Below are 26,843 nucleotides of genomic sequence, written 5' to 3'. Positions count from 1 at the left end.
TCAAGCAACAAAATAGCCGTCGTGGCGAGACATAATTAAGTTAGAAAAATGCAAACCGGGAAAATTGTTCCAGAACAAAATAAATGGCCATGTGTAGTGGATCAAATTCAATCAGTACGCCACGCAGCTTTTGTTAACCAATCAAAACAACGGAATGTAATTAAGGTTCCTTTAAGTTGCTTTAATTGGAAAGAACAAAACAACAATGGCCGTATTAACCTGGTATCAGAGGTTTCCTTCCTTCTTCCACTTCTTATCAAGCAAAAAAAAGCTGTCGGTGGCAAAACAGACTTGGGCGTGGATTCAAAAACAATTGCAAACTACGAAAACGCTCCGAAATCGAATAAATGACTTTACTTCAACGAGCCATGCAAGTCTTCATAACGAATCAAAACAAGGGTTTAGTAGAAGCTTGTCGTTCAAATTTGATACTTTTTTGTCTTCGCAAGCAAACGTATTATTTGTCTAGAACTTATGAGAATAAGGGTAGGCATCGAGGTAAATGAAAGATGCACAAAACAGGCAATTATTGTCCTTGAAAAATAAAAAGGAAACTCGCCCTGTAGTAATTATTTTGCCTGCCTAGTCGAAAATATCATTTGCATAATTAATTTTGCATCGACGTAATAAACTTCACTAAACTGCAGTAATAAACTGTACGACGTACTTGATTTAGATTTGAAAACATTGTACGTCTTCAGAACGTGTTATACGTCTTCCTTGTATAAGTGCGTATTAGAGAGAGCTAGAGAAACTCAAGCCTTTTGAAGGGCGGATTTTAGGCGATTTATTTTGATTCCTTTGAAAAAACTTTTTCGCAAAATTTGAGTTGCCAAATTCGGGGTGCGGCTCATCTGCGAGTGCGACTTATCTGCTGGTAATCTGAATGGTAGTTACATTGGCCCGGGTCAGTGATTTCTAAGAAAGTGGCATTGGTTCGTCACTTAATTAGCCGGCTTTGAGTTAGCTAAAAAGGATGAACCTACCTGAAGTAGCTGAGGAAATCAGCGATACTATACAAGCTGAAGCAAAATGATCAACTCACTGGCATAAAAACAGGAGTGAACTCTTGCTATTTAATTAGTCAGGTACGCTGATTTGAAATTCAGTAAAGCTCTCAGCTCCCTGGGGAAAAATAACTGAACAGTTGCTGTAGTAGTCTCCTAAGACAAATAATTAGCTAGATTATGTGTCTTCGCAAGCAAACACACTATATGTCTACAGGTCATGGAAATACGTCCAGGTAAATAAAAGACACACAAAATAAATAATCATTGTCTTTGATTTTCACAGTTGAGTAAAAAAAAAAAAAAAAACAGAAAGAAAAAAACCTTTTCTCTGATATGTCTTACATCCGGTGTTTACGGTAGTCACACTTAGTTGTAGTTACATTTGAATTTTGTCTTTGCAAGCGAATCTTTTTTAAACAGCCACTCCTCACTGAATTACGAGGTGAAGTATAATGATTAACGCGCTAGCCTGTAAATAGGTATGACCACTTATATCTAGGTATGCTAATAACATGAAATGAATTAAGCTCTTTTCTGGAAGGAGACGTATTAATCTCGCAAGCGTAGATGGCCTGATTAGAAGAAAACAAAAATGGCCGTATTAACCTTGTATTAGAGCTTTCCATTTCTTCTTTCCACTTCTTATCAAGAAAAAAACAGCTGCCGGCGGCGAGACAGACATGGGTGTGTATTCGGGAAAAATTACGAACTAGGAAAATGCTCCGAGATCGAATAAATGACTTTACTGCGGTGCAACGACATAGTACTTATGAGAATACGTCCAGGTAAATGAAAGAAAATTGGTAATTCTTGTTTAAAAGCCGTTTTTGCAAAATTTGAGTTGCCAAACTCGGGGTGCGGCTTATCTGCGAGTGCGGCTTATCTGCCTGTGTTTGCAGTGGTTACATTGGCTCCGGTCGGTGACGTGATTTCTAAGAAACTGACATGGGTTCGTTACTTAGCCTGCTTTAAGTTAGCTAAAAAGTATTAACCTACCTGAAACAGCTGAGAAAATCAGTGATACTGTACAAGCTGAAGCAAAATGATCGTTGCAACTTACTGGCGTGAAAATGAGAGTGAACTCTTGCTATCTAATTAGCCTGGTATGTTGATTTGAAATTCAGTAAAGCTCTCCCTGGGGAAAAAAAAATAACTAACTGAACAAAGGTTGTAATAATCTACGAAGACAAATAATTAGCTAGACTGGTTGACTGGAAGAACAAAACAATAACAATGGCCGTAATACCTAGAGTTGGAGGTTTGCTACATGCTTTCCACTTTTTATCAAGCAAAAAAAAAAAGCTGTCGGCGGCGAGACAGACATGGGTGTTAAACTGAAAACAATTGCTCCGCGCGCAATCGAATCAATGGCCATACTACGGCGCAACAACTTCAACGAGGCAGTACCACTCTTGCTAAGGAATCAACACAAGAACTGTCTAGAACGTATGGTAATAGGTCCAGGGAAATAAAGGACGTCAAAAAAAAACAAAAAAAAACCGGTCAATTATTGTCCTTGATAACCAATAAGAAACTCGTCCTCTCCCTATTTTGACGCGCGAGGAAAAAAAGATAGGTACGCAGTGCGTACGCAAACAGCTGGACATACAATCATGCTTATTGGCCTATCAAGAATGAGACGTTTTTTAATGAACCTTCGTCATCTTGACATGAACAATGCATACATGAGATTTATTTGAAGACAGCGAGGCTTAAAAGAACGAGTCAAAACGGTTTTAAGTTTGTTAATGCCTTGGTAGGCTACTTAAATCACAAGTGCCGCTATGAGCACTTGTTTTCCTTCAAGTAAATTAAGAAATGCAGTCGTATTTTTCATGTGTGCAGAATAATCAATGTAAAAGGTATGGATAGACGCAGACTGGAAAGAATACTCAGAAACATCAATTTACATTTTAAAGCATGTTGCGATCGATCCTTGATCATCGTCAGTTGAAAATTAAACGATCTGCAAATAAATTTATTAAAACTTTTTAGTAAGGCTATTATGTAGAGCAATAAAAAACATTTTTTTTTACAAACAACTGTGATCAATTTATACTTAATCTCATAGAAATAACAAAAGCGTGAAACAAGTGAATAAACAGCACCTAAGGCATGCAGACGAGATAACCAATATTAATGTCTTGGCTATCCTGCATGGACATTACAAAATAAAGTAGCTGAAAAAAGACTAACATTGGTAAAAAAAAAAAAAAAGTGTGCGTGGAGTCAGAAAAAAATTAGCAGGAGTGAGATGGAGAAAAGATTTGAGTGTGAGGACACAGGAGTAGTGGGAGGAAGCAAAATATTTCCCGTTGTTATTCTGTTTGGCTGTGAAACACACAATAAAGAAGAAATTCCTGTGTGGTACCAAAATAAATTTTTGCCTTTCCTGACTTCTAATTATTATCAGCCATTTAGCCATGTTTGCTGTATTGCAGATTCACAATTTTATAGTCAGAACCATATTTGCAAGGGCAAAAATGCGCCTTAAACGCAAACGCTGCAGCTAACATTCCTTGGCAATGTCAACAATACGCTAAGAAAGGATTTCAACCTGCAAACAAAGTAAGATATATTGGGGTTACGAGATTTAACACATTTGGTAAAATCATGGTAATCAAGGCGCTTGGGGTATCATCTTTCATATATTCAGCTTCAAGCATCAATGTAACAAAAGATACTGCTGTCAACGTCAAGCTGAGAAGATTGTTTATTTTTATGTGTAAAAATAAACGGAACAAAACAAAAAGAGCAGGATTATATCAGAATGACGACAATGGTGGGCTGGGTGTGACGGATATCGAGACAATAATAGAAGCGTTAAGGTTAGCATGGACTTCGAAAGTATTGCGGAATGGCCAATCAAATTGAAAGTTTTATTTATTTATTTATTTATTTATTTATTTGTTGTTTAAGTTATGAAGGACTCGATCGGTTTCTTTTAACAAGTAGTTATCATGTAAAGGCCTTTGAAAATATGCCCCATTTTGTTTCCCACCACGGATCAGGGTACTACTCGAATTTTGAACTAGTTTAATCAGCACAAGCTAGCCAGTCAACTGAAAGCAAAGGCATACATGTGGGTTGACTATAGCAATTCTAAAAAATCGGATCTAACCTAAAAAACGAAACAGCAAAAAACATTATCCACCATATTGTCGATATACTCACAATTCTGTAAGGCATAATCCCGTTTAAGACGCGCTATTTTCCTACTTTTGTACAAAGAGCACAAACACACTGTTTTCGATAAAAGGATTGCTTTCTACTGATCTCTTGATATCCTACTCGTACCAATCCACGAACGAGAGCCATAATCCGATTGGCTACTAAAGCAAAAATGGCGGGAATCTCGCGTGTTCGGTTTTATCACTAAGAAAACAAACATAATGTCTAAAAATAAACAAAACTCTCAACGAAGTGCAAAACACATTTTACCACGACATATCGATCCTGTTGCATTTTCATGAACTGCTCAAGACTCATGATCATGCATGTCATATCAAAGAAATCAATCTATTTTGTAGCGACCGTGTATTTGGGATACTAGTGTAAGAAGGCCACATCATGGGTTCAACGTATACCTCACGTGTCACGCGTCACGCGCTAAAAGCCAATACTAGGAAGAAATCAATCTATTTTGTAGCGACCTTGTTAATTTGGGATACTTAAGTGTAAGAAGCCCACATCATGGGCTCAATGTATACCTCACGTGTCACGCGTCACGCGCTGAAAACCAATACTAGGAAGAAATCTTTTTCCTTTAGGTTTTCTAAGAAAAGCTAGCCTGTGGTTTTCAGTGTCAAGGGCGGAACTGAAAAGCGAAGCTAAAGAGCGGTGTGTTTCCTGGGGCCTGAGCTTTTCAATCAAACAGTGTTTTTTTATTATTATTATTGATTTCATGAAGGCTACAGGCGGCAGCGAAAAATATTTCTGCTTTGATCCTTATTAGAGATGGAATGCGTGCCCTGTACCTTACAGACTGCTGTTTATTATTATATCATTTACTGTCCATATTCTGTTGATTCCAAAATGTCGGCAATTTTCTACAAAATTCCCTGTCTTTCAACAAGTACCTGCATAACTTGAGCTTATGGTACATAAATAGCTCCAGATGCTTTGGCAAATTGCCCCACAATCGTGATCTGTTGACTCGATTTATTCGTAAGGATCGATTGCCAAGATCACCAAAACGCCCAAAATGACTGTTCAAATGCAAAGTGCGCCTTCCTTTGCTTCTGTGATTTCTGTGTTGTCTATTGTGTTTTGTTGCACTGGGTTCTTTCAAGTTCAATTGGAGTTGAATGACCAGAACAGGCGGATTAGCTCTCTAGAGAGCGCTGCCGCGTCAAGTAAACCACCACCAAACGACCAAAACAGAAAGTTCATCAAGGATGCTGCCGGTAAGCCGGCCATTTGGAAATATCCAAGTTTGATATAATAGGTATTTCTAGGTAACAGCTTTATAATATCTTATGAGGGTATATTTAAGCGAACGCTCATCATATAACAAATGAATCATAGCTAGACTAAAATGTTGCATGGTTTCCTCCATCCTGTTTTCTTTGACAAACAAACTCGAGGTTAGCAGGTCAAGGTTTTCCTGAAAAACAACAACAAAAAAAATACTGACAACTTCAGAGGAAAAATCGTGCTTCGAGCGAGTTTCCCTCAACAAAGACTGACACAAAATAAAAAATAGGAATCGTCTCGACAAAGCTCACAATTGATTCGTTGTCACATCTTATTACATGAGTTTGGATTCTTGGATATGTTGAACTGTACATCCGCCGATGTTAACATCCCTATCAGTTTCTTCTCGTAATTGGCGTGTTTGCTTGTAACATAATGTCAATTTCTGTCCCATTCGTCTCAAGGGTTAAAACAAAGAAGAAAAGTGTATGCTAGAGTCTTTCAGAATTGAGAAACATGCGCTGTTTTGCTGTAGGTATGTTCAAAAGCGGACTAAACTATTACATTATTTTGAAACAAGCATAAAGCCTTTTTCTATAGACACGCGTACATTTCTGTTGAAGTAGTAGTATATTCTTACAACTTTTTTTACGTCTCATTTGTAGAAATTCAGTCCTATAAGCTCCAAAGGAACCGCCGTCGAGCTGACTCATCTAGGAACGCGACGGAACCCAAAAGCAAAGCGGACACGATGCACGAATTCAATAAACTTCTATCAGAGTGGAGATCTCATCTCTGTCAATCAAAAGGTGTCACATGCTCTCTAGGCCCTCCTGGTCCACCCGGATCGAGAGGAAGAAAAGGAGACCGGGGACGAAGAGGAACAACTGGAAGCAAGGGAGATAGGGGCATTATGGGATCGCCAGGAAAGAGCGGCAAGCAAGGCATTGTGGGACCTGCGGGATTAAAGGGAAATGCTGGAAGCAAAGGCGAGAAAGGAGATGTGGGACACTCAGGCATGCCGGGAACGAAAGGTGAACCCGGTGAATCGATATCATCTCCTGCTGTTGTTGTTTCTCCTGCGACTCTGACAGTGAATGAGGGTGGTTCAGCCTCGTTTCAGTGTTCAGTCAGCGGTAATCCTGAGCCTGCAGTGGAGTGGAGAAAACTGAACAATCAGTGAGAAGTCGTCGGAGCGGCGGTTTTCAAAGGAAAGCTGCAGTTAAGAAACGTGACCGGAAATGACTCTGGAGTGTACCAGTGTTCTGCCGCAAACATCCTGGGAAAGGCTCAGTCTGTAGCTCAGTTATTAGTCAACGGTACGATATCTTTTTATCCCTTAATAAGACTTAACTCTAGTACCTGTCACTCTTAGCTTAGAACTTTCAACTTTTCCATTATTGAAAACGCATACCTAGTCGTATAGGCAGGACCTTAAGACCGTTGATAAGCTTGTACGTGCAAATCAGACTTAAGTGGTATTTCAGTCAAGTAATGGTTGATATATAATTCTCTACTTTATGGCTTAGCGTTGTGAAAGGATAAACGTTTTTAAACGTAAACTCTGTTCTTGTGGCGCCGATTCCGCGCGATATTTTTGTTTTCAAGAAAACGGGCAACGTCATGGTCAGAAACTGGAAAAACTGTCCACGAAGCTGCTATTCGATTCAGAAAACTGAAAAGCGACTGTTGACGTTAAAGTCAGCTAAAATAAAATTCGCAACCTTATGTTGTAAGTATGTTATAAAGGGATATTTCATTGGAAAATACAATCCACGAGGTCTATATCGTATCACTTCCGTAACTATGTGGAATTTACTTATGGCTCATGGCTTTGTCACACTGAGATCCACGCTTGACATGTAAAAAAACAGGATACTATTAGCTTTAGCATATATTTCCTTTATTTCAGTTCTTCCTCGTGTATACCTTCAGCCGGGACCTGTGTATGTTGCTGAAGGAAGTGATGCTGTTTTCCCAGCTTGTCACGTGACTGGCCATCCACAGCCTGTCGTCACGTGGAGTAAGTCATTTGGTCAGTTACCCCAAAAAAGGCTGCAGTTTAGAAACAGTGTCGTGAAACTTCTTGACGCCCGTAAAGTTGATTCTGACAGCTATCTCTGCACAGCGAGAAACACTTTAGGCAGTGTTGTCAAGAAAACTCTTCTAGTTGTGGTACCCCTACCGCGACTCAGTGTTAAGCCACCTTTGAAGGTTTTTGTAAGTAGTGGCGACACTTTGACATTAAACTGCAGCGCTACTGGTGATCCAGAACCAGTCATCAGATGGAAAAGGGTAGGAGCTCAATTACCCACTGGACGGACCCAGCAGATCAATGGTGCGTTGGTCATCAGAGACACAGAAATGAACGGTACAGGGAATTACATTTGTGTCGCCACAAGTGCAGGAGTATCTGATGTCGAAACTGCTACCAGCATCAAGGTGATCGGTAAAGGTAAGTAAACACTAGAGGCACTTCAATTCTGACCCAGTACTCTTGTCAGACAAAATCAAACTTTTACAGTAAAAATAGTCCTGTTGATGGGCCCACTGTTGCAAACTGTATTTGCCCCTGCGGCCGTTCATTCAGAAAGGGCTGTTCTCTATATATCTGCTTATAACATAGCCTTAGCGAAGCACGCGTGCTGATTGGCTGATACGCTCGATTCATTTGCCCGTGGGTTGCACGCTGAGTCAGTTTGTTTATTTGTACTCTTTCTTGGCAATTTTTTTCATCGATGTTGACGCTTTGTAAAACATAATTCCTATTGTTTCTTCTCCTAAAATATGGAAAAATCTAATCTTCTTTCGAAAATGAGGATTTTTATTCCCGTGAACTTCTAAATTTCGAGCTTAAGTTTTTTGCCGGGCCTCAACCTGAAAATTTGCGAATTTACGAGGGTAGGAGTTGAATCAGCTGGTTGAACAAAGGTACACGGCACTCGGAGACAAACCAAAAAAACAAACAAACAACAACAGACTGGTCTGTATCAACCTTTCAAGATTAGTAATGCATAGCGGGAATTTCAGAGAGAATTTTCTATCGATTTGACGACAATAAAATTTAGCACAAGCTTTCATTATAAAACCTTTCTGGCATCGAAAGCCATTTAAATGCTTTAACAAATCTCTGCTTGTAAAGTCTTACATACGAAATCCTTCTGTTCCAAAAACGTCACAGGTAATAGTTGTTCTGAGCTTTAATAAAGGAAGTTTTATCAAATACTGGTAGCCTCTAATAAATTATTTCAGTTCCCGGGTTTTAGTTTTGCTCGAACGCTCGTCATTCGATCGTGAATTGAACTCTTGAAGAAACAGGCGCTCGAAAGGAAGACTGTATCGTGCACAATATAAGCTTATATTTCTGACATTTTTCTTTAGGCCTCAATCTTTTTGGGCTTATTTTACCAAGTAATGAAAGTGTCAGTGATCTTTTTTAAAGCCATTCATGTGTTCAAGTTCAGTCTTGGACGCGCAACTCATCATTGAATTTAAAGCGAAGTGGAAAGGAAAACGCAACCCACAAACCTGCTATTGAAGAAGAGCATTTCAAACAACTCAAAGCCAGGGTGTTTGTTCGCTTTCTTCTCCACTCTCCCTTTAAAGAAATTTCTGGTTCAATATTGCTCTTTTCTTTTGCCGAAGGGGCCGTGAAGGACAAAGTAGTCAACCACCAAAAGCTTCAACCATATGCAATTTGCTTTCAGTTCTTCGGAAAACTGATCCAAATTTAAGCTTAACCAACTTTTGAGAAACGCTTTTACCGACTGCAATTTTCGTTTGTTGTGAGCTTGATATTTAGGTTAACTGAGCAGTTTGAAATTGTTTGTCTCCCAAAGAAACTATTAACTCGCCGCGATCCAAGAAAAGTTTTCATGTGTCGCTTTGTCACATTTTTGAACGAACATTTTCGCGCGGTTTATCGCGCTTTTGACTTCATGTAAGCCGGACGAGATTCAATATATACTATCTCAAAAGTCTCAGTGTTATAAAAGAAATGGTAAACGTGCAGTGTGCAACTATCGAGTTATGGATGTACTTGGGAGGTTTGCTAAGCACTCAAGACGCTAGAGTCGCACTCGGCTATCGCCTCGTGCGACTCTCACGCTTCTTTCGTGCTTAGCAACCTCCCAAGTGCATCCATAACTCGATAGTTGCACGCTGCACGCTTCCATTTCTTAATCAATGACTACAACATATTACGTTTTATAAAAAGAAAATGGGCGGGGACATCAACCACAACACCATCGTCAGGATCTTTTAAATCGTTTGAAATTTGCTCTACTGTCACCTCAACTTCGAACCAAACTACTTGATCTCGCAAAAAATCGTCGTGAAGTCGATATTTAAGTGTGTTAGCTCAAAATCGGCCAGTGATTGGGTAATTCTATCAGTTTCCCGTACTCCAAGTTTGTGACGCTTTTTCTTTTTTTTTTTTGCGAATTTATACCTCTTATATCTTCTCGAATTTATACGTCTATGCCTCTCTAACCGAGTTTGAGGACCATACTGTAAGTTACTGATCATCCTTTATTTCGAAGGGGAAAGTCTGACGGGTTCGGGAACGATTTCTACTAACGCGGAAGGGCTTCAAATTTTGACGCAAGTCGAAAGCAAAACGAGTCAATTTGAAATCGTTGTCAAGTCGTTATCCCGTTTCAATACACAATTTCGAGTAAAAGAAAGCTTTAAACTTTTACTTGTTATGAAAGTTAAAGACACTTCGCGATAAATCAGAAAACATTTTGGCAACAATAAGAGTTTCAAATTTAGCGCGCTGCACAATAGAATACGGCGTGTCAAATTGACCAATCCCAGCGCGCGTAGTAACTGAGAGATATGATAATTCGCGTTATTGGTCGCGCGCCTCTGAGATGAACAAGCCTTGTAAAGCAATTAGTTAATTGTCGTAGTCTTTCAAATGACCTATCTTATACCGCATGAGTGTTAAAATCGTTTACGCCACTAACGAACAAAGTGACGTTTTAGTCTTCACCACCTGCAATCTCTGACAAGCTGCAGTGGTTACCTAAGTTTAAGAGGAACCTTACAGATAGTTAATCCTTGGTTCCAGTTTAAATGCACTCGAAACAAAAAATTTTACATCCATCGGCAACACTTAAAAATTTCCAGTTGTGCATTATTAAGAGTTCCAACACATACATGTTTGGACTCCATATTTATTCTTCGAGCACATGTTTCTACAACCCCTATAGGGAGGTACAACAATTCGTGCAACGTCACATCCGGGTTACAAAACAATACAAAACGACTTATCTAGAATGTTCGGCTTGTCACGCAATGTCACGTCCGATCTCTAGTACAAAACGGCTAGTCTAGAAAGTTCAGCTTTCAACATCCTCCACCTCGCAACTTGCGGTAGCCTGTTGCGACTTAATCAGTCCTTAAAGTAACTTGGTCAGTCCTTAAAGCGACTTAGTCAGTCCTTATAGCGACTTGTCCAGTCCTTATATCGACTTGGTCAGTCTTTATAGCGACTTGGACGAACAATCTCTCTTCCTCTCCGAGTCCTCTGTAGAAGGGTGACTTCAGGTTCAGCTTCTTCATCTTCATCCTCCATCGTCTCGGCCTCGCTGTCTAACATCCCACCATCTTGTTCAGTACTCTCTGGTGAGCTTGTAATGGGCGGGAGATTGTCAGATTCAGCACAGAGCTCCAATTTGTACAGTTTGCGAATTGGTCGGGTTAGCAGTCCCGACCTCACCTGGACAGTCGCAGCACGGCATCTTCCATCTCTGCCAAGAACAAGCTGCCGGACAACCCCCATCTTCCAATTTAGACGTTTTTCTCTGTCATCAGCTACAAGGACAACTTCTCCTTCTTTTAAAGGATTTGGCTGAGTCTTCCGAACTTCCCCTTGTGAACCCAGCACTTGATGCAAGTATTCTTTCTTCCATATGTCATTCATGGAGGACAGCCACTTTTTTCTCCGTTGAAATTCATCAGAGATGTTTAGTTCTCTTTCTTCTTCCTTGATGTCTTCTCGCGGTGGCAACAGGAACTTTTCAGGACACAAAGGGATAGGAACACCACCATCAGGATTGCTCGACTCCCACAAGTAAGTGATAGGCCGGCGGTTGATGACTTTCTCCACTTCGGTTAGAGCGGTTACTAATTCCTCCCAGGAAAGCACATCATGGCCCAACGAGCGACGTAGCAGGCCTTTAACAATGCCCACTAACCTCTCCCAGGCTCCTCCCCACCAAGGTCCGCGTTTCAACACAAATTGCCACTTCATGTCAAGATTCTTCTCTTTAACCCACTTAGCTGCCGCCACAAATTTTGATCCGTGATCACTTATGCACAATTGTGGGACACCTCTTCTGTTCATAAATCTCTGCAGTGCCTGAGTCAACGCTTCTACAGACAGCGACGTCACAAGTTCCAAATGAATGGCTCTAACTGACATGCAGGTAAATACTACGAACCAGACCTTACTGTTATCCTTCAGGTATAATGGTCCTCCTAGATCCATGCCAGTTGTTTCAAAGGGACACTTGCAAGTTACACGATACCTAGGGAAAGGAGGTGTCTGTTCAGATGCAGGAGCCGCCAAGAACCTGCTACATTTCCTGCACTTCCGTATCACTGATGAGACTGATTTCTTAGAGCGCAGGATCCAAATCTCTTGGCGTCTCAGTTCCGAAATAACTGTTGCAGTACCAGCGTGTTGCATTTGTTCGTGAATATGAAGCACCAATTGGTTGACAACACCACACTTCTTAACCAGCACTGGATGGAGTTCCTCAAAGGTCGCCTCCACTTGTTGCAAGCGACCCGCCATCCTGATTAATCCTCCTTACAAGAACGGGTGTAAGGACCGCAGACTAGACTGGCGGTAAACTGGTTGGCTGTTTTCCATTGACTCTAATTCCCTCCAGAAAAACTTCCTTTGCACTTGTTTCAGGATGACCATTTTGGCATATTGCAACTCTTCTGAGGTCAGCATATTTTGGGTGTTTTTAGGAGGCTTGCGCCAATGTAGCATCCAAGCTACACTTCTCAAAGTGCGAAGGTACTTGCTCGTTCGGGGTGGGTCAATAATTTCCTCCACATATTTCGGTTCTTGATTACCAGCTACGGCCATCATCAGCAATGCAGCATCTGTGTCATTCTTTGGGTGCTTCGGCCATTCTGCCTCAGGTCGTTTCAACCATTCCGGGCCGCTCCACCAAATCTTGAAGTCAGACAACTGAGCTACCGTCATACCCCGAGTAGGTAAGTCCGCAGGGTTTTCATCTGTTGGAACCCACGACCACACTCCACCAACAGCAGTAATCTCTTCCACACGGTTAGCGACAAACACTCCACCCACACGCGGTCCCTGACTTATCCACGAGAGAGCAACACTGGAATCTGTCCAAAGGAATTCATCATCAATCTTAAAGACACCGCTGTACTCCAATCTCAGTGAATTGAGAAGTCGAGCTCCTAGTAAGACACCAAGAAGTTCAAGGCGAGGTATCGTGTCTCCGTTCGGTGGGGCAAGTCGACATTTTGAAGCAACAAGATTCACTGTTACGTCCCCATTTGTATCTGCAACACGAATGTGGGCTGCCGCAGCATAGGCTCTAGAGGAGGCATCACAGAAAACGTGAAGTGACAGTTTTGTGTCCTGGCACTGAGAGGGTGTTATTCCCAACCATCGGTTTACTCTCAGATGGTTTCCTCCTGACAACCCTTTCAATACTTCTTCAACACGCCTTCGCAAATCCGGGTTAACTTCCTCATCCCATCCGAGCTTCTCTTTCCAACAGTCTTGGACAATAATCTTCAGTGGAGTGACAGCTGGACTCACTAGCCCACATGGATCGTAAATCTTAGACAGACAGGACAACACTTCTCGCTTCGTAAGTTTCTTGGGTACCATAACTTCCAGATCAACAAGTGGAAGAAGTTCATCAGTCCCAAATACCCCCAAGTACTTTGTGAAGTTGCTGCACTTGGCTGTCTGAAAACTCGTGGAGCAGATTTTGATCGTTGGACCGAAATTTCCGCCGGTTAAAGCCACCATCTTTAAAGATACGCACTGCTTCGTGCCAGAACTCCCTTGCTTCCTCAGTGTTCTCCATTGAGTTCACTGGATCATCCATGTAAAGGTTGCGAAGAAGCTGGGAAGCCATTTGTGATTCACTGATGAAACCCTCTTAATGCTGTTTCAGGACTACTTGCAGCAGAAATGGTGATGATTTGGCACCAAAGAATACCTTTTTGTATCTGTACACCTCAATCTCCCCTTGCGGGTTGAGCCACAAGAAGCAACAAACATTTCGGTCTTCCTCACGAAGCGACAGCTGCAGAAATGCCTTTTCAAGATCACCTACACCTATGCCCCACAACAGCGGTAACAAGTTTGGTCCTTTCTCAAGGGCATCATTAAGAGAAAGGCCTCCTTCAGACTTAGCTGAGGCATCATGCACAATACGCAGTTTGGTTGTCTCCCGATCAGGCTTAACAACTCCTCGATGTGGAAGATAGGACTGAGGAATGCAGGCTTCTGGTAACAGCTCAATGTGACCCTCTTCGAGGAGTGTTTTTAACTGAATGTCATATGCTGTGTACTCTTCAGGCGTCAACTTTCTCACCATGCGACGAGGCCTTGTTTCACAAAGGGCCTTGTTAAGTGCTAAATGCTTTCGACCTTGAGGTTTCCAAGGCCACGACACAACATACTTCCCAGATTCGTTGCGTTGGATAGCATTCTTTACCTCCAGCTCAAGGTCTCGTTCCAACACTTCCTCCTGTGCAACACCAAGGTGGTCCAAAGTCCAAAAGTTCTGCAGTTCTTCATGAACAGAGGCCCGAAATGCATGGATATGAGCTCTGGCAGCTACACCCGCAAATGGGATGGATCCACTTCCACCATGAAGGACCCACCCAAAAATTGTCGGTGTTCCTTTGAGACCATTCCTCAATTTAATTGTCATACCTTGGACAATGGTGTCATAGCAATCTTCTCCAAACACAATACCAATACTATCTGTACCAGGGCCAGCGAGATCAGCAAGGACTGGACAACCACCAACAACCTCTTGAAGGGCTCGATAGGACTCAGGCTCCACCCTCTCAAAGACACCAGACAACTTATCCATCACTACAGCTTGGAAGGTAAAGGTATTTGGAGGGTTTATTCCTCTTGCAGTCACCTCAGCAACATCGAATTCGCCTTCCAGCACGTCTCCAAGTGTCTCAATCCGCAAATGAGGTTTTCCAACAACTCTCTTTGGTATATTTGCAGCCCAAGATGATGACATCATTGTAAAAGTGGCCCCAGTGTCACACAATGCTCTTACAGCCACAACCCCAATAACAACACACACAGTTCTCATCATCACGCCAGCAGTTTTGATGTCAGCATTCTTAGCGGAAGACATTACAGCAGCTGTTGGAGGTTGAGATAATGGTGGCAAATGACTCTGGTTAGCTGGTGTATAAGGAGGGGCAGCAGGAGGGTGGTTTGGTGGGTTACCCGTACTTGGAGTGGGGTTTTGAACTTCTGGAATTTTCACTCCGCCAGTCTTGCATAGCTGAGGGATATGGGATCCTCGTCCACACGGGCATGGTTTTCGAAACCTGCATGCAGTCATCCAGTGTCCACTTCGAGCACAACGAAAGCAAGCCCTTATTTCTTTCACTTTCTTAAAGCGATCATCAACCGACATAGGTACAGAGCACTGTTTAGGACTATGTGGACCCTTGCAGAAGGTACAGGTTACAGATTTAGCCATTAAACCAGATGCAGTTGGCAACAAAGGTTTTTCCTTTTCGATAGACTGGTGGTGTTTAGATGGCTGTTGTATCTCAACAGTCTGGTCAGCACTCTCTCAAATTTCCAGTTCCTGTTCCAAAAATTTCAACAGCGTCAAGAATGTTACATCCTCCTTTGATAAGCTAGCTTTTTCTCGGGTCCACACCAATCTCCAATCCTTGGGAAGTTTTGATTCAATCAAAGGCATCAAAAGGGTTCCATATTGTTGAGTAGTAACTCCTCGTACTTCAAGCGCTCGCACAGTTGCACAAAACTCATCCAATGCATCTCTCATAGCTTTATTGGATTGTTCAAGTGCTTTTATTTCTGCTAGTTTAGTCATTAGGCGAGTTTTTTGCACTTCATCCTTGCCATAGCGTGATGTCAAGCGTTGTACAGCAACTTCATAGTTTGCCTCTTCAGTTTTGATGTTTGCAATGTATCCTGCGGCTTCGTCAGATAGCAGGGACTTTAAGTAAACAAACTTCTGCACAGTAGGTATTTCAACGTTATCATGTATTGCTACTCTGAAAATGTCCCAAAATTCTGGCCAGTCCAACACATCGCCCGAGAATTTCCTAAGGTCGGTTTTTGGCAACTTCATTTTAGGCGCACTTGACGTATGTTTTGGTGATGGTGCAATGGGTTCAGGCTTCTCACTTGTATTTTGCTTTTGGCTGTTCTTTAACCATAATTTCAAATCATGAATTCGTTCTCTTACCATATCGAACCATGGTCCTTGGGCGTCCACGTCATCTCCTACTTGCGAGTCATCGTCCAAGAGCTTCTCGATTTCCATCTGCAGACCCTCGGCTTTCTGCAATCTCGTAACAATCGAATCGAGTTTTTCTTCCACTCGAGCAATTTCAGGCGAGTCGGACTCAATAATGTTTCTAACAGCGTTAAAATCCCTTTTCATCCAGCCTCTCAACCCAGTGCGAGCTCTCTTCAGCTGATCAATTTGTTTCGTCTTCATTTCGATGGCGTTGGCGACAAACGAAAGCAAACAACACTCGAGACTATGATTAAGCACGTCGCGGGTCACCATGTTTGGACTCCATATTTATTCTTCGAGCACATGTTTCTACAACCCCTATAGGGGGGTACAACAATTCGTGCAACGTCACATCCGGGTTACAAAACAATACAAAACGACTTATCTAGAATGTTCGGCTTGTCACGCAATGTCACGTCCGATCTCTAGTACAAAACGGCTAGTCTAGAAAGTTCAGCTTTCAACAATACATGGTTAATAATTACGAAGCAACTAACCGCAAATATTACTCGAGTCCTTTAATTAAAAGCTCTTATTGATTTAATGGTTTCAGTTTGTTTCTTTGTTTTTTTGGTTTTAATTTCAGCTTTGTGAATGTAAATAGTACTGGTCTTTCAGTGTTGTCACCGCGCATTTTCCATGGAGAACACCTGATACGTTTGAACGGTAGCTTCTGTGGTCATCAGAGCGCTTATAACTCTCCCATCCTACCCCTTCCCTTCCGTGCAAATTTGTTTGAAAATTTGCACACGAGCTCAGCTCAAAGCTGCTCACAAGTTAAACCTGAACTCGGATGCGGATAAACGATTCCAACAACTATAATTTTTTTTCAAAATTATTTTAGCACTTTCGTTACTGTTGCAAGGGGTTCGACAAGAAACACAGGTATAATTTATTAAAATTATTTCTACAGATTGCTCAGAACTGCTCAAATCAGGCTATACACAGAGTGGAGAGTACCTTGTCGACCCAAACGGTAAAGGACAATTTAAGGTCTATTGTGACATGCGCACTGACGGTGGAGGTTGAACTGTGTTTCACAGAAGACAGGATGGCTGGGTAGACTTCTATCGTGGATGGAATGATTACAAAGCAGGCTTTGGCCAGGTGTCTGGCGAGTTTTGGCTTGGGAATGACAAGATTCACAGGCTGACAGCCTCTAGACCCAGTACCTTAAGAATGGAGTTAGAGGACTGGAACGGAGTTAGAGTTATGCCAGATACGGCAGGTTCAGTATTGGTGACGAGCAAGCGCAGTATCGACTTGCAGTGGGTTCATATTCAGGAACAGCAAAAGATTCGTTTGGATATCATAACAACATGCCTTTTACAACAAAAGACAGAGATAATGACAGAGATAACTCTCAGAATTGTGCAGTTAAATGTACTGGCGCCTGGTGGTACCAAGATTGCCAGTGCTCTAATCTAAATGGACAATACTTGGGAGAAAAACAAAATTGGCAAGGTGTCATATGGTATCACTTTGAAAGGGATCTTTCACTTAAATTCGCTGAGATGAAGATGCGGCCGCTATCATAGAAATAATTATTGTCAGAAGGGCGATCGTTGCTAACGTTGATGTTTACATGTCACCAAACAAAAGGTTTAATGAGCAAAACAATAGCTGTGCAAGTGCGTTATAATTTTTTTTTTTAATTTTAAAGCTTTGCCCATTGAAGGATTCCTTGTTTGCTTGCCTCTGTAAGGATTCCCTGTTTTCAAGATCCTTTCGGAAGCTCTCGAAAACGACAACCTCGGATGTTTGAAGAAAGTTATTTTAACTAAGGAGAGGTAACAGTTGTTTTCCTAAAGAGATTCCAACATTCTATCACATCACATCTTTTTGGGAGTAGTGGATAGTTTTAATGCAGTGCTGCATGATTGTGACAGTGTGTCACGGACAGCTGCACAAGAGTAAACAAACAAATAAACATTGAAAAGCTAGAAAGTGATCGGGGCTGTATACAGGCGCGTTTTTAAATTGTCTAATTTTACTGTGGATTTAAACGGTATTTCTTGACAGAAGCCTCTGACTGACAGGGAGCTGGTAGCATAAAGAGAGCTGAGTTAAAAATAAAGAATTTCATATATAGCTTTGTCAAAGCAGGTGCAGCTTTCTTGTGAGCTTTAATGATGACATATGACGACACCGTTGACGAGATAAACTTTAATTTTAATTTTATCTTATTCGTTGTATTTTTTATATATAAATATATGATGATATTTTAGTTTTTATCAGAGTTAATTGTACATATTTTTACCATTTTAATGTAGATTGATAGTTTTTATTGTCATCATTTTTATTACAATTTTTGAAATTTTAATTGAAAAGCCCCAGTGGGAAGGTTTGATAACGTACAAATGTATATGCATATGTAATTAAAAGATGTGAACCTCTTTGGTAACAATGTCCAAATACAATCACTTAAATAGTAGTGCTTAGTGCGGTTCACGAAAGAACGGCAAAATTCCACCTGAAATCAATCAGACAATATGCAGCATATGCCTTGGGTAGAAATTAAAAGCTAATGTTGCACTCATTTCATGTGATTGCCTCCATCGCCATATTTAACTGTCGCGGACGAGTCAAGTAGTTGTTAATTCAGTTTGTTTAAGGTTTTTTTTTTTGTTTTGTTTTTTCTTGCAAAAATATAAAATACTCAAACTAAACAAACTCTCTTGTGTTTTATTGATTTTAAAGAGGAGTTATTGAAGCAAGTCTTTCCCTGCGAATAATAGTATCTGCATTAAAATTAAGCCTGGATGTATTAACTATTTCCATGAGTATTCCAATATACCCAAACTGGTTGATATCTTTCCAAAACAGGGTTATAAATTATGAGTATATGGTTTAGCCTAAAATCGTTCTCTTTTTTTTTTTTTCTGCCATGCAGATATACAGATACAGATGGATAACAAAAAAAACAAAAACAGCGAAGTTGTTTCGTCTCAATGTCATTCACTTATAGAAAGCGTTTTTGAGTTTAGCAACGATCGACAAAATGTGGTTAACAAAATCCAAATAAATAAATTTACTTCAATGTGTTAATGGTTTTAAATAAATTAAGATTCACAATCTGATCAAAACTAAGTTAATCCTAATTGAAAAAAGAAAGGATAAAGAAAAGCAGTTTTTTTTTCAAACGATTTTATGAAAAAATCAGTTGTATTAACGTTAATTTTATAATAGCAAGAAATAAATTCGAATGATATATCAAGCTATTACAGAATGTCAAAACGGACGTGAGCTATGAGTGATTTAATAATAGATAATGTTTGTCTTTTCGCTTTGCTCAGTAACTCTGAAATGTATATTCTCCCAAAGTATTCATGTCTTTTTGTTTTATAAGAAAAAATAGTCAGGAACATGCATCTCATTCCTACTGGAAAAATATAGTTTTCTTTAGCGACTCCATCGTTAAACCAGGAAAACCACTCAAATTAACCAAGCTAAAATAATTGAGCCTTTTGCCTTGAGTGTCCCTAATGGCCTGTCAACTTATCCTACGCATATGTTACACTGTATTTCGCAATCGCTGCCCTTAAAAAACAAGTGCGTATATGACACATTGTGTTATTTTCCTATATGACAGGAGTCTAGCAGTGGCCAGCCGAAATATTGTATTAAAGCAACTGAGTTAAATTCTATGTTGTGCTGGCTTTGCTATTTTGTTTTGTTTTGCTTTGTTTTGTTTTTCTTTTCAATATTTCCTCTGAAAATTGTATAGCTTCTTATAAGAAATATCCGTCACCTTATACCCGGCCAGATCTGTCTAATTGCGTATGTAATATTACATGGTAAATAGAACCTTACGTCAGTCACTGTGAAGAATTACTGACAGCCTGTTAGCTATAAGATTGACAGAGCTCCATAGTCACGTATCCAGAGGCAAAGAAGCGCGGGAGAAAAGCATCACTCCTTAAACCAAGAAGATACAACAGACATGCAATAATGGCCACTTTCTGCCCAAAACAGTTGGTGATTGTTGCTCTCAACATTTTCCTCGTTGTGATATTTGTTGTGGCTAACAAGGACTTCTGTGGTAGTGTTTTTGAAACTCAACTCGGTAAGTAAACTCATAGCAACTAGAGTGGACATTGGAAGTTTTGTTCAAATCTCTTCGCAGGATACTTTACATCAATGAAACTTTCATTTTTCTGTTATTTTCAGACCACGCTTTAGTTGGTCACGTCATGAGGACGGCTATAGTTGTGGACGAGTTTGAATGTCAGTTGAAATGCATTGGGAATAACGGTTGCAAGTCTTTTAACGTTCATCCCCATGACAACAGTGCCAAACGACTTAAATGCGAGCTCAATAGCAAAACACGACAAGTGAAGCCAGGAGATTTTCAATGGAGGAAAGGATCTACTTACTATGGCTCTGTACAGGTTAGTGTTTGCCTTCCGCTTAAGATGGTTGACGACACTTTACAACATTTTCCATCAATTACACTTTGACGGATATCTTTATCAAGTGATGTTGTTATATTGGCATGACACAAATACCCAATCATTGGTAAACAAGCCGTGCTTATCTGGCAAGGTTGTGTTATAGAAATAGTCAAACCAAGTAACAACGCCTTGAATTTTAGTCTTGAGTTCTTTTAACTCAATCCAAGATACAGCTTTATGCTAGATTTTGAAGCAATTCCGTGGAGCGGGTTAAGAGCCATCTTACCCTGCGAGTGAGAGATTTATCTTCTCTATCTGATCGATTTGACAAATTGACGTCAGTTTTTCATGCGTCTGTCCTGTTATTGGTCACGAATTTCGTCATAACATTGTCAAAGAAGCTGAGGATCCACGAGGCGATAGCCAAGCGGATCCGTAGACTACAAACAAATCGTCAAATTGTTCGCCCTCGCTCGCTGACGCATTGCATAAATTATAAATTCATGCGTCTGTCCGCTTATTGAGGATAAAAATTAGCCAATGTGCGCACGAGAATTTCTGCAGTTATCGTAAAAAAGACTCTTGCTCTCAACCATTCGATTTTCAATCGCGCATGCGCGAAATAGATCAGGTTGTGGCATGAGACGTGCTTCGTGACACGAAACGTCTACATACCATCAAATTTTTCGTTATTTTCGGTTCAATCGTGGCAAATTTCGACTTATTGACCATTTATTTGTTCGTGAAATTACAAAAATTTCGATAAGTTCTACGAAGTACTGAGCATCCAAGAAACAGACGAATCAAACCAAAATTAGCTCGTTCAAAACCACGTTGTCTCGCGTATGTTTCGCAATTTGCAAGCTCATCTGGAAATAAAGAAACTATTTTGAAATGATTTTTTAAAAGAAACTTAACCTTGATGCCCTGAGCCCTAACATCATGCTCCTTTAACAGCAAATAGCTTGATATGGTGAATTAATGTATAGCAATAGTTTCTTGAACTGTGCAAACAAAGGTTGCCTGTTTTCCATCAGACAAAAGTTTACAATTTGATGCGCGCATGCGTACGTGAAGAACCCATGTCAGTGCAGGGAAGCAAATATTTTCTGCAGTTCTCGAAAACAGAAAGCGTTTTGAATCCTATCTGTCATGCGTAAGTTATAAACCAGTTAAACTCTAAGTTGCCAAAAACCAGGACTTTTAATGTGTCGGTTTCTGGTTGTGGACAGCAGCCTGTCAAAAGGTCAATCAGTTGCGAGCAGACGTTCTCTCTCGCCTCTCACCGAGAAGAAAGAGAAGATCCTTGTCTTGCAGGGTAGGGCCACCTTAAATTTTCAAAAATTTGAAATCCTGCCTCTGGAGATAGACGATATTGTCTTGACTGTTGCGGTTAGGTAGCTGATACAGCAGCTAGGTAACTGTTTTATTAATTGTCTCGACCTAACCAGGTCTCCTGCATTGATGTATCTCGTTACCCAGGGTACCATGGAAAACACTGTCAATCGCAATCATGTGGTGAGTATTGATAGGCTAAAGGGATTTTACCGTGTTTGAGTAAAATTATATATCTATTCTATACATCCATCTTTCTATTGTATATAAGCAACATAGCTTGATTAGATTTATTGCCATGGTGATTGCTTTATGTCATAAAGACACAAAAAATGACTCGAAGTGATCAAAATGCATTTAAACATGTAAACATGTATTTCTTGGTTTGTCTTTCAGTATGTGGACCTCTCAGTGTAGAGGACAGGAACACAGTACCAGATGCCAGGATGACGGCAAGCACATTTCACAGCAGTAGGTATTACCCATACTATGGCCGGCTGAATGAGAACAGGAGAGATGGAGCGTGGTGTCCAAAGACAAAAACAGACAGAACAGACTATCTTCAAGTTGATATGGGTGCAGTACACTATATTTGTGCAGTAGCAACACAGGGACTTAGGTCAGGCTCTGTCTGGACCACCAGCTACAAAGTGCGTCTCTCTATAGATGGAGTCATTTGGAATGCCTACAAGGAAAACAATGAAGAAAAGGTATTCTACTAGAAATCAGTCGACAGCCTAAGTTAAGTGACCTGTATGTTTCATTCAGCGCGTTGTATAATAAAATGGGCGTGGCAATTAATATTACCGTCATTTCTTCGGAGATTTCGGAAACATATTATTCTGTGGACAATTTATTCCTCATGACATGATGTAATCTGTTATGTATTTTTCTCATTCGCAGGTGCACGTGTTCCTGGGAAACGCAGATCGAAATAGTATTGTGAAGCATTCACTCAGTCCTAACGTCAAAGCAAGATTCGTTAGATTTTATCCCGTAACGCATGAAAGATGGCCTTGTTTGAGAATTGAAATGTTTGTGCTAAAATGATAATATAATATAATGACATGGCAACCCAACATTATGAATTTTACTTCACAGGACCCAGCGAGCGAGTAAAATTTAACAAATAGATTCTATGTTACTGTTTGCCCCTTCAATAGATCTCAGATGACGTGAAAATGTGGTAAGAACAAAACAAAGTGGCACCTGAGCCATTAAGCGAGTGTGTCACTATATTTACCACAAATTGACGTAATCTGTGACCTATTACTAAACAGACGCACAGCGACGTGACATGGATTCTATCTGTTTTGTAAATTAATGAAACAAAATATCATAATAGCATAACATTAGAAGACGGAGATAATGACAGAAATAGCTCTCGTAACTGCACAATTGCAATTACTGGCGCTAGGGCACTGATCGTAATCTGATGAACAATACTTGAGAGCCGAGAGAAAGTTAATATATTATCGGGGTGTCAGATGGTATCACTTCAAAGAGAATCTTGCACCAGCGTGAATTCGCTGCGATGAAAATTAGGCCGTTATTGCAGGAAGAATATTAAAGCTATATCGTCGCTGAAGTTATTGTTTGCAGTTTTCCTTTAGTGTACAGAGGGCATTATGCTTGACATGAATTGACTCCAAACATTTAAAGAACTCAAAAGTTAGTAATTAGGACATTTTTTGCGTAATATACATTAAGATATTGGTTATCAAGAACTGCTAAGCTTATATAGGTGGCAAAAGTACTCATGACTAAACATTCTCGGTAAAGTTTGAATTTTTAAACGGGCGTTACACAACAACCATTGAATACAAGTAAGTGGTGTAAGCATCAATATTGTAAGAGGTGTAAATAATCGTATTGCATGACAAGTATTGTAGGTAGTTTAAGTAACTGTATTGCTATTGTAATTAGTGCAAGCAACTGTATTAATATTGTACGTAGGCAGCGTGAATAGCCGTATAAGTAACTGTGTTATAAACAGTGTGGGTCACAACAATAAAAGTAATGAATACATCGGACTCAGGGTTACCACGTACCCCGTCTTTTCAATATTCGTAAGTGATATTTTATGCAAATAATCTAGGAGAATATTGCAAATTAGGATTTCTTTTATAAGGCTTAATCCTATCATCAGTGATGTACAAGCTGCTTGATCATTGATTGATTTTCGATCGTATCTTTTATTGATCATCCTTATTCCTAGAAAAACTTGTGCGACTGGCTGGTGCTATGTCGATTCGTTTGTGGCCCGGCATTTTCACTTTTGAGGTCGATACGGCAGAGACTTATATTCTTTATGCTAAGCATCACAAAGTTTTCAAATTGTAAAAAGTTACCAAAACATTGTCAAATATGAGGTACTGTTATATGAAAACTAGAAAGAGCATGCATCTTATTATAAAGACCATGCTCCTTATTAGCGTGCAATCTTGGACTACAGTGGGAGGATGATGTCAGAGCAGATAGAGCTGAGGATGGCGTAAAGGCCATTGCATTGAGGATAAGAGTGAACAAAAAGTTAGCGCGGTGAATAGTGGCTGCGATAGGGTAGTTATATTTACCACAAGAATCTGGAAAGATGTCTGCTTCGACTCTTGGGGATGAGTTGCTCGTTTGTAGTTTAACTATTTTCTTTCAGGTACGTTTCATGTAGAAGAGCCTTCTCCGAGAAAAATGATGGATTGGCCGAGGGGGACGCTTATGGGATTATTTTCAGGGGGGGGAGGGGCGGGAGGGCGGTGGAATAAAGGATTGGCCATTAAAAAGAAGTCGTGTGAACACTCTCCCGAGAACTATTTCTAAAAATAAAAAGATACAGGAAAGGTTTGACTCATAGGCCGAGTTATTACTGGAAGATGGAGGTTCCGAGTGATCACTGAGACTACAAACAGACTCTCTTTTGTTCGAAAATCCCCGAGTGAGAACTGAAAAAGAAAAAAAACTGATCTGGCGAACAAGCAGGAGGGAGCGGGGAAACCGCTCGTTCGCTCACCTTTTTTGTGCGTTCCCTCGCCTTTTTTGGGCTCTTCGAATTCCCTCCGGATTTTCGAGCAGAACGGAGCCTGCTCTAAGTCTACTGGGTGATGGGCCACATCTAACCCAAAAGAAACCTCATACCTGTCTGTTGAAATTGCTAACTAGTGCGATTTGTGTGCAAACCAGGTTGCAGTACTAGTATATTCATACTATTAATATCCTATTGTTAGGGAGCATTGTAGTCTTAGTCTTTTAGAGGCCAACTCGGTGAGCTGCATAGCAGGGGAGAAAGGAACTTCCATATAAAAAGGAAGAGGGTGCTCGTCGTACCATTAATCAACTTTCTTTTGCGGTATGTTAAAAGAAATAATATAAAATAAATAGATAACTAGAGATTTGTCGGTTTTGTGTAATGACAGATTGTTGTGTGCCGAACTAGTCGGTAATGCAGACTAATTGAACCGGATTAAACCAAACGATTGACTGTTATTCTGCAATCATAAATAGTGCTTTCCGGCTACAATGGTCAGGCGTTACTCGCCCTGAATGAGGGGATTTGGATCCTAACACACTACATAGATTTCAAATAGTATTTGTGCTATTCACGGACAAGTTCCTGTCATCTATAATAACTTCACAACCAAACTTCAGAAGAGCTCCGCTCCCAAGATTGCAATGTCTACTCTGTACTCATATTGATCCGGAAGTTATGACTTTCATTTTCCGTTTAACGCGCCTGGAATGCTTGATGCCTTCAGGGAAACAGCACATACTCAGTAAGCGTTTGATTCAGGAAGGAAGCCAAACTGCGATAGAATAAAATGATCTGGCTTTGTATTTACTTGCAGCGTACAAATTTCACCGTGCCCATTGACACCATAGCTGCGGTATCCTTATATAGCGTTATTTGTTGGAACATGATAATTCTCACAATTGGCTTGTATATTGTTGTCTGTGAAGGTAGATATTGCGGAAAATTGGTCGGAGATAGTGAGTTCGTTTCCAGTTAGCCTCCGATTTATCTCGTATCTTGGGAGGGAGAGGGAGGGAGTAGGGAAACTCCCTTGTGAAATGGGCGGGGATGTTCATCGTCTTGCTTAGGGCTGTAAATTGCAGGTCTGGCCATACACCACACGTGAATGGAGCCTTCATACAGTTCCCTTCTGCGTACAAGATACGTGCTATCAAACGACGGCAGAGTTACTTTTTCAAATTAGTCATTTCGATATTGTTTTAGATTCAAGTCAAACCGAAGAACGGTTTACATCGAGGGGATGTTAAATTACGAACTGTATAAGGCTGGTGTGGCCCTGGACCTATAAAACCGCTTTTACAGCATCAGCAGGGTAGTACCTGATTTGCATAATTAGAGAGTTAAAGAAAAACGCATAGGCTACGTCGCTAAACAAGTTTTAACTGCTGAGCACTAAAATGGCTGTGCACGCGCGTTGTATTTTTTGGCACATTTCTTTACCATCCATGTTTGCAAGACAACAATGTGAAATGGCCATGCTCTGTGTTGTCTGGAGAACACGAATCACGAGATTTATATTTCGAATTTGAGGCTGTGTTCCATATTGGTTTTCGAGATGCTTTAAAAAAAAGGAAAGAAACGAACAAAATGACTTCAGGGTATAACTAGATTCGTATCTAAGGTTTTATTGTAATCGGCGTCATCCTCAGCGTCCTTGTCTTCATTTCTAAATCCCCAATTATGAGTTTACTGTGGAACAAGGTTATTTGAGGAAGCAAGGTCTTATAATGAATACAGTCGAACCACTAATAAGCAGCCGTCTGCCACCACTTATCAAGCGCTCAGTTATCAAATTTCCGAGGTTGCTGTCAGACTGAAAATACTGTATATAGAACCGGTATTATCTAGCCACCTCGCTCTATTAAGTGGCCGCGGCCACATTTTGGTCGTCTTGATGAGAGAGTGTTCTATGTGTTGTCCTTTCCCCTTTTTAGCGGCCACCCAAAATTTAATACACATAGGCTGGCTTTCTTTTGGAAAAGACGATCGACGGCAGATAGGAGTCCGAAACAGCATTTGATGACTGATAAAAGCATGCATTCAAACACACGTTATGTGTATCATGATTGTCTTGACGTAGTTCTATGTTCACCTTGCAATTAACCCAATCTAAACAAAG

The 26,843-nt window shown here is 40.5% G+C and overlaps 1 protein-coding gene and 1 pseudogene across 2 annotated transcripts; both read left to right on the top strand.

Moving 5' to 3' along the window:
* Positions 1 to 4,867: 4,867 nt before the first annotated feature.
* LOC110050176 (uncharacterized) lies at positions 4,868 to 19,067 on the top strand (annotated as a pseudogene). The gene is made up of 4 exons (XR_016205744.1): positions 4,868 to 5,400; positions 6,079 to 6,745; positions 7,339 to 7,881; positions 16,884 to 19,067. The product of XR_016205744.1 is annotated as an uncharacterized LOC110050176 (transcript).
* Positions 19,068 to 19,642: 575 nt separating this feature from the next.
* On the top strand, positions 19,643 to 23,732 carry LOC110050172 (lactadherin-like). Its single transcript, XM_089283714.1, has 5 exons — positions 19,643 to 20,036; positions 20,141 to 20,361; positions 21,816 to 21,882; positions 22,096 to 22,409; positions 22,603 to 23,732. Exons 1-5 carry the CDS (start codon positions 19,922 to 19,924, stop codon positions 22,747 to 22,749), a joined length of 864 nt encoding a protein of 287 aa, XP_089139840.1. The 5' UTR covers positions 19,643 to 19,921; the 3' UTR covers positions 22,750 to 23,732.
* Positions 23,733 to 26,843: the final 3,111 nt, after the last annotated feature.

This window comes from Orbicella faveolata, unplaced genomic scaffold (genome assembly GCF_042242905.1).
Source record: "Orbicella faveolata isolate gen_17 unplaced genomic scaffold, um_ofav_v1 contig_12, whole genome shotgun sequence".
Lineage (NCBI taxonomy): Eukaryota > Metazoa > Cnidaria > Anthozoa > Scleractinia > Merulinidae > Orbicella > Orbicella faveolata.
This window is presented reverse-complemented; position numbering and strand designations above follow the sequence as displayed.

Bases quoted from the DNA above. Each gene is read 5' to 3' on its own strand.
- LOC110050172 (XM_089283714.1), top strand. From the start codon at position 19,922: ATGGCCACTTTCTGCCCAAAACAGTTGGTGATTGTTGCTCTCAACATT. The intron at 20,037-20,140 runs GTAAGTAAACTC...TGTTATTTTCAG, and splicing joins TGTTTTTGAAACTCAACTCG to ACCACGCTTTAGTTGGTCAC. The intron at 20,362-21,815 runs GTTAGTGTTTGC...CGACCTAACCAG, and splicing joins CTTACTATGGCTCTGTACAG to GTCTCCTGCATTGATGTATC.